Genomic DNA, 19800 nt, shown 5'->3' with positions numbered 1-19800 from the left:
ACACAAGAGTGTTTAGGCCGTAATCAATTTCATCCCAAACATGTATTACCTTACACAGATGGCCACTAATGGTCACCATGGGAATTACATATTCAGCTAGTGTTGAAACGTGATAAAATTCCCATGGCATTTACGGAATTAAAAAAAGAAAAAAGCCTAAAACACTAATTTTACTTTCAAAATGTAACTGTGCCAAAAGTTATAAAGGTTTCAGTTGATGCCTCTTTGACATAGATTTAGTTATCACTGAAAATTATGAAATAATATTTATTTACCCAGTAAAGTCCTCAATAATCTTATTTTCTCTTTTAGATGTTTCTGATGTAATTTTTTTTAAAAAAGATAAAAACATAAAAGTTCTACCCTAGTAAAGATAAAAAGCTTCATGCAGAGTACTTAAAAACTAGGGGAAAATGTATTATGACAGATTTAGAAATTACATTTTTTCCCCAATACATGTATATTTTACTAAATAACAGAACCTCAAAGTGATTTATTCCATGTTAACAAATATTGTCTCAGGGTTTAGATCTATTTTGGATTTTTTTTTTAAAGTTTGTGATATGTTTCTAAATGAGAAAAAGCACAGTAACTTGGGCTTCAGATTACAACACGGACTATTTGGCAGAAGTTTCTTTGAAGACAAATAAAAGAAATAATACTGGCAAATAAATGTTATCACTGGAGTAAATATGGATAAATACTAGTAACATTTGGCAACCTTTATTACAACATAAAATAAGATGTGATTCGGAGAATGAAGAAACATTTCTGTAGCCGAGAAATATCAGATACTGTTAAGTGCTCACACTGATTCCTTCAGTTAGCAGGGAGGTTGAGTAAACTATATAAGACTGAATCAGGGTGCAGCTGAGCTGGGATGGTAAGAACAAGACACCAAGAATAATACACATCCCAGGGCAGCGAATGAGGAGCGAACCTGAGATTAAATGAAAGTTAGAATCTTCTATAAACCATCACACTCTGAAACATTTGTCTCTGTTGCTCAGTTCTTAGTTCTCATCTGTTTCTATGAAGGGGTTTCAGCCTCAGTCCTGAGGCTCTCTGGCCAGGGGTGCCTGCTTCCTGTTTTCCACCTGTATGCCCCAGATTCACACTCTGGGACGGACTCCCTTCCAAGCACACACGCATGCCTGCATTCACACACACACACCCCTATGCATGCCTGCACTGTCTCTCTCTCACACACCCACACACCCTTGCCATTCTGGGCAAGACAGTGGGACACAACCAGAGTCCCTTCCTTCCTGGGATCTGTGCTTCAGAATCTGTTTTTTGGGTTGCTCCCTGCCTTGTTTTCTGACTGTATCCTCCTTGCTTTACATTGGTATCTGTTTCTCCTAGCTTCTGCTGCCTGGCAGTCATCAAGCCCCAAGTACTTAGCCACAGGAGTAGGAATGGAGAGCAGGGGTCTTCATATTCTACCTGAAGGGCTTATTACACAGATCAGCGGACCCTATACCCAGAGCTTTTCACTGAGTTCGTCTCTGGTGAAACCTGGAAATGTGCACTGGTAACTAAGCTGCTGGTTTGAGGACCTAACTGCTCATCTCCAGCAAGGCTGACAAAACTCCTTCTATCAAGTGACAGATGGTAAATATTTTCAGGTTTGAGGGTCATACACTCTGTGCTGCAATGACTCAATTCTGTCATTGTAGAGACAATTTGTAAACACATGGGTGGAGCTATGTTCTAATGAAACTTTATTTACAAAAACAGGTGGTGAGTGGAAGTGGTTCTTGGGCTGGAGTTTGCAGACCCTTGATGTGGAATAGTGGCGAGCAGCCCATCTCTGCACCGGCCTCCATTCTGACTGATCAGTCTTGATACTTCCTTGGTCAGCTCCAACCCTTCTTCCTTAGCCTGGCCTTAGGTCCTCCGGTCCCATTTCTCTCCTTTCCTTTCAATCCCAAACTACAGACAAAGCCTCTCAACTGTAATATATGATTACCATCAGAGAAAAACAGTACTCTCCCTAAATAATCACATGACTATATGCTATATACGATCTTAAAAGTAAACACAAAATTTTCTGTGCATACAAAAGATAAACACAGGAAATAAGTATTTTCTTAGTCTGGGTGGCTCAAAAAACCCATCCAACATCAGTTAACATCTGACCTTAAATCCTAAAGAAGAATTAAGACTTAGCCAAGCACTAGGGAGAGGTGGGGAGGGATGGGTGAAGAAATTCCAAACAGATGACATCACATGTGAGAAGACGTAGGTATGCTAAAGCATATTGTGTTTGAGAAGCTGCCATTTAGTCAATATGGAACCGATAAATGAAGGGAGGTATGTGATGATTTAAATAACGCTAATTTAATAGGGTGGTTCTGATGATAAAATTGGATCAGTCATCTCAAACTCTGAATAGTAAGTTAGGAAAACGATGAGCCTGGAAGAGCTGGCAGGGAATGAAAATCAAAGTGGTTATTTTTTTATGTTGGGGATTCCAAAGGCACAGAGCATCTGGAGAAGAATTTCAGAAGGGGAGGGACAGGATCAGATTTATATCTCAGAAAGTTCACTGGTGTCTAACTGGGGATGGAATGGGAAGAACGGAGGGTGCAAGACCAGTTCAGAGGTTAAGGCAGTCATCACACTTGTTAGCTTTAAAATATGGGAGCTCTGGAATACAGAGTCCCTGATGGCCATGGGCCTCTCAGAGGCATTCCATAATGCTGGCTCTCCAAGACTGCCGCATTCCACTGGACATCATTCACTCTTGGGCTTCCCTTCTCAAAATCACTTTGCACGCAACAAAGTGGTTGCATTTAAGAGAAGAGAATCTTGTACCTCTGTCCTTTCAGCTAAAGCTGGGCTAGACTGAGTGTTAAATCACTGGCATGCCTCATTGACCTAGTTCTGGAGAAATCGTGCCACCCAGGCCAAGAAGGAGCTTTTATCTTGGTGCTTTTTAAACCAAGAAATCATATTTGGACTCTCACACAGCCAAGGGCTTGCCAAATAAGGTCAAAATTCACACACCCAGCTGAAAAGAATCAGGGTTTGAGGGGCCATTGGGTGTAGCCAGCAAAAACAACACATCCATCTTATCTGAGTGAGAAGACAGCAAAACCCATTGTGCAAAGTCTACCGCAAAGCATTCATAATAAGGGTTTGATCAGCCAGAAAGGAGGAGCGTGGGATTAGAGATCTAAGGGAACACTAAGTACTTTCAGTAAGAAGACTCTAAAAGAGAAGCTGAGGGAAAATCACAACAAGCAAATCCCCACCTTCACCCTGAAGGAGGATAGAGTATATTACATCACACAGGGCACACACAGCTTGTCTCATTTCCTAAGCGGACGGGTCCTGAACACACCATGTCTCCCAATTCCAAGAGCTGATTTCATGATGACTCAACTGTATGAGTAGTTACATTTTATTTTTCAAGATGCCAATGTTTTACATACATTCTTGCTTTCTTTTAAACCACTAGCAGAATGACATATGGATTAGGAACATGCGATTTGGAATTAAGACTGAACTGCAATTTGAATCCCTGCTCAGCCAACTACTGGATATGCTGCTGCCGCCGCTGCTTAGTCACTCAGTTGTGCCCGACTCTTTGCAACCCCATGGACTGAGCCCGCCAGGCTCCTCTGTCCATGGAATTCTCCAAGCAAGAATACTGGAGTGGGTTGCCATGCCGGATCTTCCCAGCCCAGGAATTGAACCCTGGTCTCCTGCATTGGGCTTCCCTGGTAGCTCAGTCGGTAAAGAATCTGCCTGCAGTGCAGGAGACCCAGGTTTGATCCCTGGGTTGGGAAGATCCCCTGGAGAAGGAAATGGCAACCCATTCCAGTATTCCTGCCTGAGAATTCCATGGACGGAGGAGGCTGGTGGGCTACAGTCCATGGGGTTGCAACAGTTGGACACGACTCGGTGACTCAACTCAACTCAACTCACTCCCATATTGCAGGCAGATTCTATACCACTGAGCCTCCAGGGAAGCCCACTTAGCAAGATAAGGCTAATAATATGGCTGTACTAAAGTTGGTATAAGGATGAAAACAGATTGTTTATCTCAACTTCCTCTTTTTTTTTTTGTTTTATTTGAGTAGTCAGGTAAAAAAAAAATGTTGAGTACTTAAGACCTAGGGATGTCTATATTTTTTGTATAGCCCACTTGCTTTGTTAATATTAATAAATTACATGTATTGCAAAATGCAACAAATTATAAACAAAAAAAGGTGAGATAAAACATTAGTAGAAACAGAGGTTATAACGTTTTCTTGCTTACCCCAATGGCTCATTTTGCGCACCCTATGTCAGAAGCCCTGGAACTAAATAATCAAGTTAAGGAGCAGAGGAGCAGGGGACGTGGAGCTTAGTAAAGTCTCTAAAACTGGCAGGTCCCCTTAGTAGATAAGCTGACAGACTGCGAATGTTCTTAAGCAAACAGTAAAACAGGAAACTACTGGAATTTGAAACCACGAAATCACCAGCACATCATGTAAATTTTCATCTAGTACATTTCAGGTTTTAGTACAAATGAAAGTGATATTGGCAGCTACTAAGAATAGAACGGGGCAGTTTTATCTGAAAAAGCGTTCAACGCGAATACAGAAGTTACTGTGAATTTGGCAGTCATAAATGCTCAGGAAAAGTTCTGTTTTTCATTAAGCTTTATATTTCTCTAGGAATCCTCTACACGGCTCGCCGCCACACGTTGGGAAGGGTGCTGGACTGCTGTTAGTCACCAGAGTGTAATGGTTGATCTACATTCTGCCACATCAAGGCAGGCTTTAACAAAAAAACAACCCCAGAAATGTCAACCATATGTGGGGGGAGGAATCAAGGAAATAATGTAAAAAAGACCACGAACTACCTCGCTGTCCTCGCTCAGTGCCTGTCGCAGCGCCCAGGGTGCGAGGTCCTGTCTGCCACGACATTTTCCAGTGTTCAATACTACCTCATGCTCAGCACTGAAACGAAGACAAGGAGTTTTCCATCCTCTTCCCCTTCTATGCCCCCAGAGCCCACAACAGCACCTGACAAGCGCTGGGGCACGGGGCATTTGCATGTGCTTCCCACATTTATATGTTAAATAACTTGGAAAACAGGGTGGTTTTTTTTTTTTTATGACTGAGTCTAAATTTGTAACGAATGGATTCTTTAAAATCCTTATCTGTCTTTTCTAACTGTCTGACTTTTCTAAAGTCACATCCTTAGTGACAACACATTTGAAATCAACATATTCCACGTGCAGAAAGCACGCACTATGTGGGTAATAGAAGGCAGGCTTTCATTAAGCAAACACTAAGTAAATTTAGCCTTTGAATTAATTATTTAATTGACTCATTAATTTATTCATCAAATATTTATTCAGTGAGGCAGTTCTTGGAGCCACAGAGACAAATAAGATAAAACGACCCTGGTCTCATGAAGCTTCAATCTAGTGGAGGATAGATATTAATTGTGAATTATAAAATTTGTACATATAATACACAACATAGCTTGATTCAAAGGGGAGCTAAACACTGCCCAAACTGCAGCTTCCTGATTAGTATTAAGTTCAAAAATGATCCTCTCTGACCCATAATTAATCAAAAAAAAAAAAAAGTTGGCAGAAGCATAGCATAAATTTTCATTTTTCAAGAAGCATATTTTGTAATTTATGCCTCAAAATATGAGAAGAAAACAAGAACAATGTCATCATCAGGGAAATACTGTTTTGATCATTGCCCAATCTAGACATGTATTATATAATATATCTCATTATTTTCTGCAATGCTCAAGATAAATAAGTTGCTTTTGTAAGCATCTCAAATGACTACAAGGCAATTCACATAATACTAAAGATATAATTGCATTTTCCTATTGAAGCAAATAAATATAAAAAATTTTTCAAAAACCTCTATTTACCATAAAGGAACACCTTCATGTTTCAAACAATGGTTTAATTATAAAATATTCCCCATAAGTAAGATCAGAACTCTTTGTACTACTAGTTTTCAAAGGAACTCATCAGGAAGGTGAGACATTTCAGAGAAACCACTGCTACAGAAGTATAAGGCTTGATAATTATTCTGCTGTTTATTTGCAATTTCTCCCTGACAAAATACAAATAAATAAATTCTTAACTTAAAAAATAATCTAACATTTAAAGACACAGACCAACACTATAAGTGGTTTCATAATCTAAATTATAAATCCAAATACGCTGCCCTTCAAAAGAAAGAGGCTAAAGAAGGTAAAGCAGGTCAAGTGTGTTGTCTGAAAAATGAAACAACTGTACATTTTCTCAAGTGGTGATAAACAGAGACAAAGAGGTGTTTCCTGTCCACAAAACCCAAGCGATGCTACAATTATCCTCAAACTGGGTCAAGACACCTCGAGTATATGATGTGATTCTCATAATCCCTTCTGCATTTTAACTATGTGAACCTTCTTGTTCCTGAACGTCTTGGGTTTCCCGGTAATAAATGTCACCTTCCTGACCTTTATTTAGTAATAGAAAAAAATGTTTCAGGAACATCTTGAAACAACTCATAGCATTAGAAATGATCTCTTTTTAATCCTGAAAAGTCTAACATCTGAATGAAAGTGCTGGAGTCCAAACTATCCAACCATGTAGCAGAGATGTTGATGACATTACACAGATGGATGTAAAAGTCCTAAATCCTCTAACTATGACTGTCACTAGGGAAAAGCCCATCAGGAGCATTTTGTCCAGCCTCCCACATTCCCTCTCCTTTACTGTACCCTGGAGGTAAAGGGGGACCTTCCAGAGCTCACATGTGCTGGGTAGAAACGTCAGAAAGCACTGTGCCACAGGACAGATGGCATAATCTCCTGGGAGGTTCTTGGCCTATTTGGATATATTTTTTCAGATTATGCTAGGAGTCACAGCCCCCAGGGAAAAAAAGGCTTTAACTAAATTTTGAAAACGGAATTACTTGTTTGAACGAACACTGGAGGGATAGCATAGAAAGCAGGGTGTAACCTTAAACATATTACACAATTGTCATTTATTTTGTAACATTAAAATACATTCTTGTTTTCAGGAAGAGCTCTACAAATCTTTTGTATTTTGAATGTCTTTAATACAATGCCACAATACCATTAATTGGTCATCGCTACTGCAAATACGTCCAGCAATGTCCTATGTATGACCACAGGATGACCTGATTTTTTGTTGAAAAGTGAGGGAAAGTATCTAGAGCAATTTTGAGAAGCACGTTTCCTAAAAAAATTTCACAGACAAGAGGACTATCATCCAGTTTCCAAACTGTGCTCCACAGAGTCTCAAAGTCCTGAAAAGCCTCTCATGGACCATGATGAGGGCAAGGTAGGGTTGTCAGGGGAGAGCCAGTTAGGGGCTTCTTCCCACTCCTCCGCTTGTTAACCAGCATAGTTTTGCTTTTATATATTCTATGTATTAAAAATATGTTAAGTATATTTAGGTTCCTATGCAATATTGCTCTTTACAGCATTGGACCTTGCTTCTATCACCAGTCACATACACAGCTGGGTATTGTTTTTGCTTTGGATCCATCCCTTCATTCTTTCTGGAGTTATTTCTCCACTGACCTCCAGTAGCATATTGGGCACCTACCGACCTGGGGAGTTCCTCTTTCAGTGTCCTATCATTTTGCCTTTTCATACTGTTCATGGGGTTCTCAAGGCAAGAATACTGAAGTGGTTTGCCATTCCCTTTTCCAGTGGACCACATTCTGTCAGATCTCTCCACCATGACCCGCCCATCTTGGGTTGCCCCACAGGCATGGCTTAGTTTCATTGAGTTAGACAAGGCTGTGGTCCTAGTGTGATTAGATTGACTAAGCCAAATTGGAAGTGGCCAAACAAGAGATGGCAAGAGTGAATGTTGACATTCTAGGAATCAGTGAACTAAAATGGACTGGAATGGCTGAATTTAACTCAGATGACAATTATATCTACTACTGCGGGCAGGAATCCCTCAGAAGAAATGGAGTAGCCATCATGGTCAACAAAAGAGTCCGAAATACAGTACTTGGATGCAATCTCAAAAACGACAGAATGATCTCTGTTCGTTTCCAAGGCAAACCATTCAATATCACAGTAATCCAAGTCTATGCCCCAACGAGTAATGCTGAAGAAGCTGATGTTGAATGGTTCTATGAAGACCTCCAAGACCTTTTAGAACTAACACCCAAAAAAGATGTCCTTTTCATTATAGGGGACTGGAATGCAAAAGTAGGAAGTCAAGAAACACCTGGAGTTAACAGGCAAATTTGGCCTTGGAATATGGAATGAAGCAAGGCAAAGACTAATAGAGTTTTGCCAAGAAAATGCACTGGTCATAACAAACACCCTCTTCCAACAACACAAGAGAAGACTCTACACATGGACATCACCAGATGGTCAATACCGAAATCAGATTGATTATATTCTTTGCAGCCAAGGATGGAGAAGCTCTATACAGTCAACAAAAACAAGACCAGGAGCTGACTGTGGCTCAGATCATGAACTCCTTATTGCCAAATTCAGACTTAAATTGAAGAAAGTAGGGAAAACCACTAGAGCATTCAGGTATGACCTAAATCAAATCCCTTATGATTATACAGTGGAAGTGAGAAATAGATTTAAGGGCCTAGATCTGATAGATAGAGTGCCTGATGAACTATGGAATGAGGTTTGTGACACTGTACAGGAGACAGGGATCAAGACCATCCCCATGGAAAAGAAATGCAAAGAAGCAAAATGGCTGTCTGGGGAGGCTTTACAAATAGCTGTGAATAGAAGAGAAGCGAAAAGCAAAGGAGAAAAGGAAAGATATAAGCATCTGAATGCAGAGTTCCAAAGAATAGCAAGAAGAGATAAGAAAGCCTTCCTCAGTGATCAATGCAAAGAAATAGAGGAAAAAAACAGAATGGGAAAGACTAGAGATCTCTTCAAGAAAATCAGAGATACCAAGGGAACATTTCATGCAAAGATGGACTCAATAAAGGACAGGAATGGTATGGACCTAACAGAAGCAGAAGATATTAAGAAGAGGTGGCAAGAATACACAGAAGAACTGTACAAAAAAGGTCTTCACATCCCAGATAATCACGATGATGTGATCACTGACCTAGAGCCAGACATCCTGGAATGTGAAGTCAAGTGGGTCTTAGAAAGCCTCACTATGAACAAAGCTAGTGGAGGTGATGGAATTCCAGTTGAGCTATTTCAAATCCTGAAAGATGATGCCGTGAAAGTGCTGCAGTCAATATGCCAGCAAATTTGGAAAACTCAGCAGTGGCCACAGGACTGGAAAAGGTCAGTTTTCATTCCAATCCCAAAGAAAGGCAATGCCAAAGAATGCTCAAACTACCGCACAATTGCACTCATCTCACATGCTAGTAAAGTAATGCTCAAAATTCTGCAAGCCAGGCTTCAGCAATATGTGAACCGTGAACTTCCTGATGTTCAAGCTGGTTTTAGAAAAGGCAGAGGAACCAGAGATCAAATTGCCAACATCTGCTGGATCATGGAAAAAGCAAGAGAGTTCCAGAAAAACATCTACTTCTGCTTTATTGACTATGCCAAAGCCTTTGACTGTGTGGATCACAATCAACTGTGGGAAATTCTGAAAGAGATGGGAATACCAGACCACCTGATTTGCCTCTTGAGAAATCTTTATGCAGGTCAGGAAGCAACAGTTAGAACTGGACATGGAACAACAGACTGGTTCCAAATAGGAAAAGGAGTTCGTCAAGGCTGTATATTGTCACCTGCTTATTTAACTTATATGCAGAGTACATCATGAGAAATGCTGGACTGGAAGAAACACAAGCTGGAATCAAGATTGCCGGGAGAAATATCAATAACCTCAGATATGCAGATGACACCACCCTTATGGCAGAAAGTGAAGAGGAACTCAAAAGCCTCTTGATGAAAGTGAAAGAGGAGAGTGAAAAAGTTGGCTTAAAGCTCAACATTCAGAAAATGAAGATCATGGCATCCGGTCCCATCACTTTATGGGAAATAGATGGGGAAACAGTGGAAACAGTGTCAGACTTTATTTTTTTGGTTCCAAAATCACTGCAGATGGTGACTGCAGCCATGAAATTAAAAGACGCTTACTCCTTGGAAGGAAAGTTATGTCCAACCTAGATAGCATATTCAAAAGCAGAGACATTACTTTGCCAACAGAGGTCTGTCTAGTCAAGGCTATGATTTTTCCTGTGGTCATGTATGGATGTGAGAGTTGGACTGTGAAGAAGGCTGAGTGCCGAAGAATTGATGCTTTTGAACTGTGGTGTTGGAGAAGACTCTTGAGAGTCCCTTGGACTGCAAGGAGATCCAACCAGTCCATTCTGAAGGAGATCAGCCCTGGGATTTCTTTGGAAGGACTGATGCTAAAGCTGAAACTCCAGTACTCTGGCCACCTCATGCAAAGAGTTGACTCATTGGAAAAGACTCTGATGCTGGAAGGGATTGGGGGCAGGAGGAAAAGGGGACGACAGAGGATGAGATGGCTGGATGGCATCACTGACTCGATGGACATGCGTCTGAGTGAACTCCGGGAGTTGGTGATGGACAGGGAGGCCTGGCGTGCTGGGATTCATGGGGTCGCAAAGAGTCGGACACGACTGAGTGACTGAACTGAACTGAACTGAAGTATATTCAGGCAATATTTACTTTGGGAAAGAGGTTCTACTCTTTAAAAAAAGAGAGACTTGAAAATAATTTGAAAGTCACTAGCTCACATGCTAAAGTCCAATATTATGGTCGATATAAAAAATAGATCCTGATCACAAAAAAAACAGACTATATAATAAACAAGTCTCATTTAAAGTAGCCAAGGAAGACGCCCCAATGGATGAAACTTGGGCTTCCCTTGTGGCTCAGAAGGTAAAGACTCTACTGGCAATGCAGACGACCCAGGTTCGATTCCTGGATCAGGAAGATCCCCTGGAGAAGGAAATGGCTACCCACCCGAGTATTCTTGCCTGCAGCATTCCAAGGACAGAGGAGCCTGGTGTGCTACAGTCCATGAGGTCACAAACATTCGCACACAATTGAGCAATGAACACTTTCACTTTCAGGACTATGGCAGCTAAATTTACAGTCAGTGACACAGCAGCAGAATCTGCTCTGCTATGTTGGAACCTGCCTCATTACCACGTGTGAGAGCAGCTCCCCACAGCTTCCACTGAATACTAACCCCAGCTGATTTTAATAAAGAATGGAAGCTCAAAAGGGAGACATGCTAGCACCCTGACTACCTACAGTTTCCAAAGGGTTGGGAAAATCATTTTTTTCAGAAAAGCTTTTAGTTGCAGGGACCCCTCTGTGTTCTTGTTCCTATTCGTTTTCTTCTAAAAGACTTGTGCTCTTCTTCAGTGGGTAAAATAATCTTTTGAGGCTGATTTAAAAAACTATCACTTTCCTGAAAGCTTGTCAGTCACTCCTGGATTTCCTGGAGGAATTAGTTCAGACCATGACACTCAGAGTGTTCCTTATTTGGTTGGGCATCCCTGATATCTAGCATTTATCAATCACCTAATGAAAGTTAATTAAGTTAATTACTGAAAGAAACTATAGTTTCAGGGGATATAGTCCCTATTCAGAACAAGTTGGCTGAACCAATCTCCATCTTTCTGATTTTTCAATAAAAATTAAGAGAGCATGACTTATCACAAAGTAAAAAAGGAATTAGCTATAAATTCTCTTTTCATTTATTTTAGGTAAGAGGTATTAAGAGAGACCTCTGTATCTGTAAACTAAAAATATGTTAATATATGTAATGGATTTCCCCAGGCAGCTTAAATTTCAATGTGACTCACGATCGCCATCTGCTGGAAGAAAGGTTGAATATCTGTTATGTTAAAAGAGGGAAGTCAAAATTTAATAAGAGTTATTAAACACACACACAACTGTTAAACCTATAAAACTGAATCTATAAACTCTAGGACATTCTCAGTAAAAACATTAGTCACATTAAACATTCAACTCCAGAATGTGCTCCAGAGCGTTTCAAGTAGAAACAAAATTTAATGGTTGGAATCCACTTAAAATATATTGATTGTTAGTTGTTATATATTAATTCTATCATTGCCACGTGAGAAAAGACTACATTATATTCAGGCTGTGTAGGAAAGGAGACAGGAGGAAAAGAATCATCTGCAAGCAGAGTAATCTTTTTTAATTTCTCAAAAGATTATGTGTGTGTGAGTCACTCAGTCGTGCGACCTAATGGACTGTACCTGGCTGGCCAGGCTCCTCTGTCCATAGAATTCTCCTGGCAAGAATACTGGAGTGGGTTGTCATTCCCTTCTCCTGGGAATCTTCCCAACCCAGGGATAGAACCCCAGTCTCCTGCATTGCAGGCAGACTCCTTGCTGTCTGAGCCACCAGGGAAACACTCTCAAAGAGTAAGAAAAGCCAAAGATTAAAAATTAGTAATACCATTAGTGCTTTTAAACAATTTGTGACTTTGGGGACAATGAAAGAGATTATGGTCATGGGTTCATAAAATATTATTTTATGTCACTATATGATATTCCAAAGACGTAAGGTTATATACAATATTAGAAAAGAAAGAGAGAAATTCAGTAAGTGGATTGATAACAAGTCTCCTGGTGGGTGTACACATCTAAAATTGGTGGTGGAGGTGGGGTTTATCAACTTGGAAGGTTTCATACATTCCATCACAAGTCTTCTGAGGAATAAGGACGATACAAAGTAAGTTCAAATATAAGGGAGAAACGACAAACGAACTAGCTTCTAGGGGGATCTCAGTCTACTGAGGAGATAGGAGGGCAGTATCCAGAGTCACAGGTAACTACATAGCAGAGGACACCACCTCCGGCTGGAGCATTCCAGTCCTGGGGTTACACGGAACAGAGGGCACGTGGGGAGAGTCCAGGGACGCATCCATAGTGCTGGCTACCACGCAAGACAGGAAGGACCAGGAAGCATGTTGACAGAGGAAGAAAAAAAACATGCCAGCCATGACTCACCCGAAGGTGAGATCAACTGTGGCTAACAGGCAGAGCCTCAGTCTATGCCTTACAAGCAGGAGTACAGTTGAAGGAATTATGTAAGTAGCAAGTTATTTAACGGAAACTTAAGAGCCTGAACTTGAGCCAGAGTAAGAATTCTGACTTACATTCTTATGTGCCGAGGAATGCCCTCCAAATCATTTAACCTCTCTGGTGCCTTAATTTCTCCATTTATACGGTTGTGATAATTAACACTACCTACCTCAAAGGAATGCTATGAAGATTAAGTAGGTTTTTAATTAAGTAGGTTGAAGATTCAAGTGTTCCAAATAGCACCTGGCACACAGTTAGTACAACCTAAAAATGTCTGCTATTCTGAATTCGGGAAGCAAGATTTCTTGCTGTTTATGAAGCATCAATCATGGTGTATCCATGGCTTTTTGGCCGAATAGCCTTGGTTTCTTTATCAGTAAAGCAAGAATATTTATAGTTGTGGTACAAATGATGGATGTATCTCAGTGAACAATGACAGGCCAGGTATAAGCACTGGATTGTTCACTTGTACATTCTTTATTATTGGTTATGGAGTAGCACGTATACTTATTACATTATTTCGTATTATACATTATTGCTTAGTTGCTCAGTCTTTGCAACCTCATGGACTGTAGCCCGCCAGCTCCTCTGTCCACGGGGATTCTCCAGGCAAGAATACTGGAGTGGGTTGCCATGCCTTCCTTCAGGGGATCTTCCTGACACAGGGATCAAACCTGGGTGTCCTGCATTGCAGGTGGATTCTTTACTGTCTGAGCCAGCAGGGAAGCCCACTGCATCTATACACACTTATATGCAGCTTTTATGCATGTTTGTGTGTGGGGAGAGGGCGTGCGATGAAGACGCAATGGAAGATGTTGCCAAGGAGCTTGCTAGACTGGATCAACCTCAATTTGATCCAAAACTGTGAAAAGAGCTAAAATCTATACCAAGTAAGTCCAGAGAATTTTTGGAAAAAACTGAGTTGTCAGTGCTTAGACCAGAGGAGATTCAACAGTGGTGTGTCAAGACATTTTGATTTTTATTTTACTGGCCCCTTGAAACAAGGCTGGAGTTTTCTGGAAATCAAACTTTCCTCACAAGCAGAAGAGTTGTACCTTTTCGATTAACTCGTAGCTCTCTTCAAGTTTGAGCAGCCTGTTCTGCACAGATGTGGATGCACGGTGATAGACGGCTCGCCACTCCTGAAAGTCGCTCTCTGAAATCTCAGCCACGGCAAAACACAAGGTTCTTAACCCTGAAAAAAGGGAGCATGCCCCCCCACAACATCAGATAAGATTTTGTTCAGAAAGCTGACACATTTGTTTTCAATGAAATCTCATTTCAAAAGCACTGATTCAGTATGCTGAAGTCTGACTCAAGCTTGATGGAACCTTAGTGTCAACTGTGTATTAACAGTCCTCTGGCCTTTACCACCGGCACCTGGCTTTTAATTCCCCAGCTCTTTCAATCCATCCTTCATGCCTCAAGTAACTTTTCTAAAATCCTAATCTGATAAGGTTATTCCTTTGCTTGAAGTCTTTTAATCATTCTCCAGGATGAAGTTCAAACCCTGAAGTCTGGCTCAGTCACCACGTATCAGTTGTCTTCAACCTCATTCTCTGCCGGCCACTTCCCATGGTAGGGTCTTTGCACAAATTGATCTTTTTTTCCCCTCCATTCCACCCTCTCCCAATCCCCCTCCAAGGCCTGCCTTGCATCTACTTTAAGACTCAGTTCTGAAAATCATCTCTTTGAAGCCTTCTTGTCTCACCCAGACCCCAACACTTCTGTGGTGTGAAGGACAATGTTTCGTGTTTTTTCTGTGATCTCCTACATGAGCTTGAAGCTTCTGGAGTTCTAGGGTCCTGGAGTTCTTCACATCTGTAACTCCAGCGCTGAGTACAGTGGCTGGCTCATTAATAATGGCTTCATAGATGCTTATGAAGGAAGGAATAGAGGGACCCCAGTGGGGTGTACTGGAAGAGCCACCTTCCTCCAACTATATTTATTACAGTGGATTTGTAGTATAAGGAGTCTAAAAAATTGAGGGACAGTGACAAGAAAAGAATACCCATCAGCAACACCTGGGAAAACAATCACAGCTGATGTCTGAAGTGACCTACTTCCTGTACTCAGAGTCCATCAGTTTTCTAACTCATTTGGAGGTGACCCTGAGCCAGAAAAAAGTTTACAGACTAGAAAAACGAAGAAGCGGAAGATTTGCCAGTCACGATAAAAGCAGTTAACTAGGTTACCAAGAAGACAATGTTCTCACTCAAGGTCGTTTAGCTCTCAGAATAATTAGGTGTTAGTGATCTCAAGTCAAATCAAATACGGCCAGGACCATGTCAGAAAAAGCAGCAAAGAACACAGGACATAAAATGCCCGGAAGACTCCACGTTCCAAGAAAGGAGTATATTGTCGCTGCCACAGCACTGCAAACAGAACTTAACTCTGGGCCATATTAGGGATATGTGTTTCTCTTCTGGACACTTGGCTAGAGACGTGAAAGTCACTCAGTTGTGTCTGACTCTTTGCGACCCCATGGACTGGAGCCCACCAGGCTCCTCTGTCCATGGGGATTCTCCAAGCAAGAATACCGGAGTGGGTTGCCATTTCCTTCTCCAGGGGATCTTCCCAACAAGGAACTGAAGCCAAGTCTCCTGCATTGCAGGCACATTCTTTACTGACTGAGCTATGGGGGAAGCCCGCCAGCTGGAGACTTACTCTGGGGTAGCCATGGTATGGGAGAAGGCAATGGCACCCCACTCCAGTACTTTTGCCTAGAAAATCCCATGGGTGGAGGAGCCTGGTGGGCTGCAGCCCACGGGGTCGCTGAGGGTCGGACACGACTGAGTGACTTCACTTTCACTTTTCACTTTCATGCATTGGAGAAGGAAATGGCAACCCACTCCAGTGTTCTTGCCTGGAGAATCCTAGGGACGGGGGAGCCTCGTGGGCTGCAGTCCATGGGGTCGCACAGAGTCGGACACGACTGAAGCGACTTAGCAGCAGCAGCAGCAGCAGCAGCCATGGTATACGAGTGCTGCTTACCCAGGGTGAGAATGGGGTGTCGGTGGAGGCCAAGCCAGCTGGAACTGGCCTGGGAGCTAGAATATCCTTAACATCAGAGCGAGAAAAGAGGAAGACGCTCCTCCAACCTGCTCCTTCCTCAGTAAAGGAACCTGCAACATGTGCCAGCTTACGCTGTACCCGCCGTCCCCTCAGAAGTCGTACCTCATGGAATCTGAACTCAACAGATGTGTGGGTCTCCATGCGCTTCCATTTTTGGAGGAGAAATGGTAGAAGGTTCATTATGTCCCGGCTTTTCAAAGCCTAGTGCTTTAAAAAACATTCCTATCATTTTGCTGCTTGGATTGAGAGGAAAAGGTTTGGCTCAGAGGTCAGGCTTGGTGCCACCAGCCACAGTTCCGGCAGAAGCAGACCAGAGTGAAAAACTTAGATGGGAGATGTGGATACAGTACTGGTGACTTTTGTTAAGTTTAGAGATAAGATTCTACAAATTCCTGTAGTAACTGACCCTGATTCTTAACGACTCTCACTTCCTTTCATCTCATCTAGATCATCTCCCTAGACTACATTTTGGTACAAACAGAGCATCAGGACTATTACGTTTACCACGGATGCTCAGGCCTCCCATAAAGCCTGGTGTGTGGCAGGGGCTTAATAAAAAGTCCTGAGTTAATGCTGAATTGAAGAACTATTTCAGTAGTTATAGAGGTTTATTTATTTCTTCTCCTCTTTCTTACTCAGATTAGACTATCCAATTCTTTAACTCTTGTTTCTTTCCTTCTACATTGCTGGAGATGTAAAGTATTTAAACTGTAAATGGTATCCATTCTAAAAAGTAAACAGATTTATAAGCTCTGCATCTCCTTAAATGTGCGGACAAAGTCTTTCAAAATGTTAATAAATACAGTAGAGCAAAATAAAAATAACGGTTGAGGACAGCATATAGTAAGATCTAAATGATCAACACTTATTGTTATCTTACATTACGACTCTCCAAGCAAAATAATAAGAATAATCCTATAAGATAGTAGTAATACATGATTTCATTTTATTTGAGTCATGTTTACTATTGTATTATACTCACCTTCTGTAGCAAACTGCTCCAAATGTTTTAGGGTAATTTCTTTGTATTTTGAAGTTTCTGCCAGTCGGTCATAAATTACAGTGTCCTGGAAAACAAACAGAAGGTATGATACACTTAAACTAAGCATTCTGAGTTGACTAAAGTTGATGTTGGCAACATTATTAGCAGTGAATGAGTATTTAAAAAATCAATTTTGAAGCACAAAATATTTTTCCTTAATAATACTGCTTTCTTGTGACACTAAGAAAGATGGTCTAGTCCTATATTTTCATCTTTTCCTTTCTGAATAAATCCAGTTACTCCAACGTTCAAAATCTCATATTCTATCAACACGTCACTTACCTGTCATGCGCTGTTAGACCTCCCCTCACTGCCCCCCAAAGATTTTGCAGAAGGCTTCAGCATTCATCCGTGCTATGAGGAAGAATGGTCCGGAACTCAGACAGCATGGGAGATGTCAGAACAAAGCTAAAGAGCGCATCCTGCTGCGGTGCCTCAGGGCCTTCAAAATGCTAATGCACAGTGGCTCCAAGGGAGTGGGCTGATAGATGCCCAGACCTAACTACTGAACCTTTTAGGACTCAGGGCATCGAATGGGGTTGGTGCCCACAAAGGAACAGACTCTGAGAAACGCATGTTAAATGCATGGAGCAAGCTGGTGGCTATGGCAGGGAGGACACTGGACAAGCTGAGCATTGCCTTACAGCTGAATATTTCTGATTGAGTCACCTTAGCTTTAAGAGTCAATTTACTTGGTCTGTAACATTAAATTACTGGATTATCTTTAAAGTTCCTTTCGGCTTTAACTTGGGGCATCACTGCATGTCTCTCATTTTTGCCCCTTTATAAATTGCCTGTTGTTCCTTTAGTTATTCTTTAGCTTGGGTTTAATGTTTTAAGAATTTTAGTATTTGGCCTTCATGGTTTTATTAGACCAGGAAAAAATAAATCATTTACCTGCAATTACTTTCTCAGTGGTATTACCCATTTTGGGGTCTCGAGTCTCAGGGCTGAGTTGGAAGCAGACTAGTGAGGTATGATTTAGAACCCTTGAGAGAAACAGAACTTAGTGACCTCAGAACAGATGCAATATTCCAGGCTCCAATTATGAATTTCTTTTCATTTCTCAGTTGGTGAAATAGGAAGCGGGCAAAGCAAAAGGAAATGATAATTTCCCCTCATGGGTCCTTTCTGAGAATGAGAGTTCTGTGTAACTTACAAACTCTATTTTTTTCCCAGAGGTTAGTGAAATTTTCAGTGAAATTAAAATAGGCCATTTTAATGCTAAGAAAATACTAAAAAATTAAAATCATGAAAACAAAAGTGATGAGTAATAAATAAGGCTAGGGAGATTAAACTCTCAAGGTAATTAAGCATTCTAGTGGAAGAAATTGTGGTCAGACTAGGGGAATTTTCCACCTTCTCTACAGTATCAAGGAGAGCAGGGGGCAGAATGCGGCCTTCTGCATGAATGGTAATGTGTTAGTCTCTGTCATGTCTGACTCTTTGCGACCTGATGGACAGGCTGCTAGAGCTTATTTCATTGGTTGATGAAATGTATTTATCATTTCTAATTGTGTTTATGATTTCTAATGTATTTAATGTATTTATGTATTTATGATTTCTAAATGTATTTATGATTTCTAATTTATCTTACATGTAACCCATTCTCCCCCCCCTCAAATTTCTTTTTGATTAAAAATAACTGTAATTTTTTATCATGTTGAGCTCTAACATCCTCTGTCAGAACAGTTTATACAAATGATTTCACCTGGAGCGAGTTCACCCTACAGTTACTTACATGCTTGTTCAACAACCAAAGAAACTCTAAAACTAAACTCATGAGAGGTCATGAAATTATTCTCTCCCAATCTTTTAAAACCAAGGCATTAAAAAATTATGTTCCAATGCATTAAAACCAAGGTATTGAAAACATTCTCAACAGAAATTTAAATAATAAGCTTGGGCTTCTTAACAAGTTCATCTTCCAAATTCCACATGAGAAAGCAACACTGCTGATTATATTCGAAATTGGAAAGTTCCAAGTTTGTAAGTTACCTGATTACTCCAAGTATATACTATGTACATGGAAAGGATAAATCTGAAGGGAAATATTAACTAATTTCAAGAATAAAAAAAGGCCCTGGAGAGTAGATTTCTTATTTTTCCATGAGCATAAACATATTTTAACTAGGGAAATTCGGTTAGAATGACAAATTACTGCCCTGTCAATAAAACCTGCCAAATACAAAAGCTAACCAATAGTTAGAAATGTTGTTATAATTAAAACAATGCAAATACAATACAAATGGTAATCAACCACATGAAGAAATTACAGCAATAACTGTAATCCATTTTCCCCATTTCTATGGCCTTTAAAAATCAGATTCAAATTGGTATAGGTTGCTACATTTCTAATTTAATTTAAAAATATTTTCTGTATTATTGTCTTCTAAAGTATTTATAATATACAAACCTCAAAAACTGAATTATATAAATAACCTCGGCCAAACTTTTTCAAAGCACCAGATTTACCCAGAAGGAATTCCGAGTTTCACCAGAAGAGGCTGAACACTATTACTATAAAACACCTCCAAAAGTGGATGTCAGCAACTTCAGGCTAAACATCTGTGTTACATTTCCATAGCAGAATGTTTAACATATACATTATAAACCATCATAAATCAAAATCATAAAAGACAAAAA

At 40.6% G+C, this 19800-nt stretch overlaps 1 protein-coding gene across 9 annotated transcripts in view; it reads right to left on the bottom strand.

Moving 5' to 3' along the window:
* ATP8A1 (ATPase phospholipid transporting 8A1) overlaps window positions 1-19800 on the bottom strand; it is a 235296-nt gene that overhangs the window by 108112 nt on the left and 107384 nt on the right. For all 9 annotated transcript variants that reach the window (XM_025290107.3, XM_025290109.3, XM_025290108.3 and 6 more), the window contains 2 exons: window positions 17095-17179; window positions 14093-14232 (listed from right to left, as the gene is read on the bottom strand). In XM_025290107.3, coding sequence (XP_025145892.1) covers window positions 14093-14232; window positions 17095-17179 — 225 coding nt within the window. The remainder of the gene's footprint in view (window positions 1-14092; window positions 14233-17094; window positions 17180-19800) is intronic.

Source organism: Bubalus bubalis, chromosome 7 (genome assembly GCF_019923935.1).
Source record: "Bubalus bubalis isolate 160015118507 breed Murrah chromosome 7, NDDB_SH_1, whole genome shotgun sequence".
Classification (NCBI taxonomy): Eukaryota; Metazoa; Chordata; class Mammalia; order Artiodactyla; family Bovidae; genus Bubalus; species Bubalus bubalis.
This window is presented reverse-complemented; position numbering and strand designations above follow the sequence as displayed.